At 43.7% G+C, this 1,121-nt stretch overlaps 1 protein-coding gene across 1 annotated transcript; it reads left to right on the forward strand.

Moving 5' to 3' along the window:
* LOC137223116 (NF-kappa-B inhibitor-interacting Ras-like protein 1) lies at positions 1-750 on the forward strand. Its single transcript, XM_067734675.1, has one exon. The coding sequence runs from the start codon at positions 104-106 to the stop codon at positions 584-586; it is 483 nt and encodes a 160-aa protein (XP_067590776.1). The 5' UTR covers positions 1-103; the 3' UTR covers positions 587-750.
* Positions 751-1,121: the final 371 nt, after the last annotated feature.

A 1,121-nucleotide genomic window follows, 5' to 3' on the forward strand; every position in this document is an offset into this window, starting at 1 on the left:
AGAGAAGATGGGAAAAGTCTGTAAGGTTGTGGTTTGTGGCTTGTTATCTGTGGGGAAAATGGCGATTTTGGAGTAGCTCCTTTATGGGAATCATCCTATTAGAATGGAGGACTGTGAAACAATGGAAGATGTGTATATGGCTTCAGTGGAAACAGATCGGGGAGTCAAGGAACAGGTACATCTTTACGACACCAGGGGCCTACAGGAAGGTGTGGAGCTGCCAAAGCATTATTTTTCATTTGCCGATGGCTTCGTTTTTGTGTACAGTGTGAATAACTTTGAATCCTTTCAAAGAGTGGAGCTTCTGAAGAAAGAAATTGATCGGTTCAAAGACAAAAAAGAGGTGGCAATTGTTGTGTTAGGAAACAAAACTGACCTTTCTGAGCAGAAACAAGCGGACACTGAAGTGGCACAGCAGTGGGCCAGGAGCGAGAAGGTGCCTCTGTGGGAGGTGACGGTCACAGATCTCAAGACCCTGATCGAGCCCTTAACCCTGCTAGCCCGCAAACTCTCCCAGCCCCAGAACAATGCGAGCTTCCCTCTGCCTGGGAGGAGAAGCAAAGGCAACTACAGCTCTGAGAACTAAACCCTAGGGTGCACAACTGTCGCTTGAAATAGTGACTGCCTGGAGGTGTCCGTGAACTCATGTAAAACAGGCCATTTCTATCTAGCTTTGGTCCTTAGGAAACCCCTAGGGAAGTAAGTTAATGCACTTTTAGTTATAATTCAGTTACTATTGCCTGACATGAAGTAATATATTTGCATTCTCCTTGTTTCAAACTTGTCCCTGAAATTAGCACCTTTGTTATCTATATTATGTTGGATTTGTCAAGAGAATAAAATAAAGTTTAGGTGGTATGCACATGTAAAAAAAAAAAAAAGCACCAAGGCAAAAATCAACAAATCCACTTCTTCCAGCCCTGGTATTAGGTGAAATGCCCACCAGGGCTTTCATTAGAATTGAAAATCAGACTAACCGTTCCAAATACAGGGCTTCTCTTTTCTTGGCTCCCAAGGAAGCCATAAAGGAGAAAGAGAGACCCAGCCGATGCAGGCTGATGGGAAAGGGGGGCATCCCAGAAGACTGTAGAGTTTTCAGATGTATGAATAATTTGAATAAA

The sequence above is a fragment of the Pseudorca crassidens genome, chromosome 4 (assembly GCF_039906515.1).
Source record: "Pseudorca crassidens isolate mPseCra1 chromosome 4, mPseCra1.hap1, whole genome shotgun sequence".
Classification (NCBI taxonomy): domain Eukaryota; kingdom Metazoa; phylum Chordata; class Mammalia; order Artiodactyla; family Delphinidae; genus Pseudorca; species Pseudorca crassidens.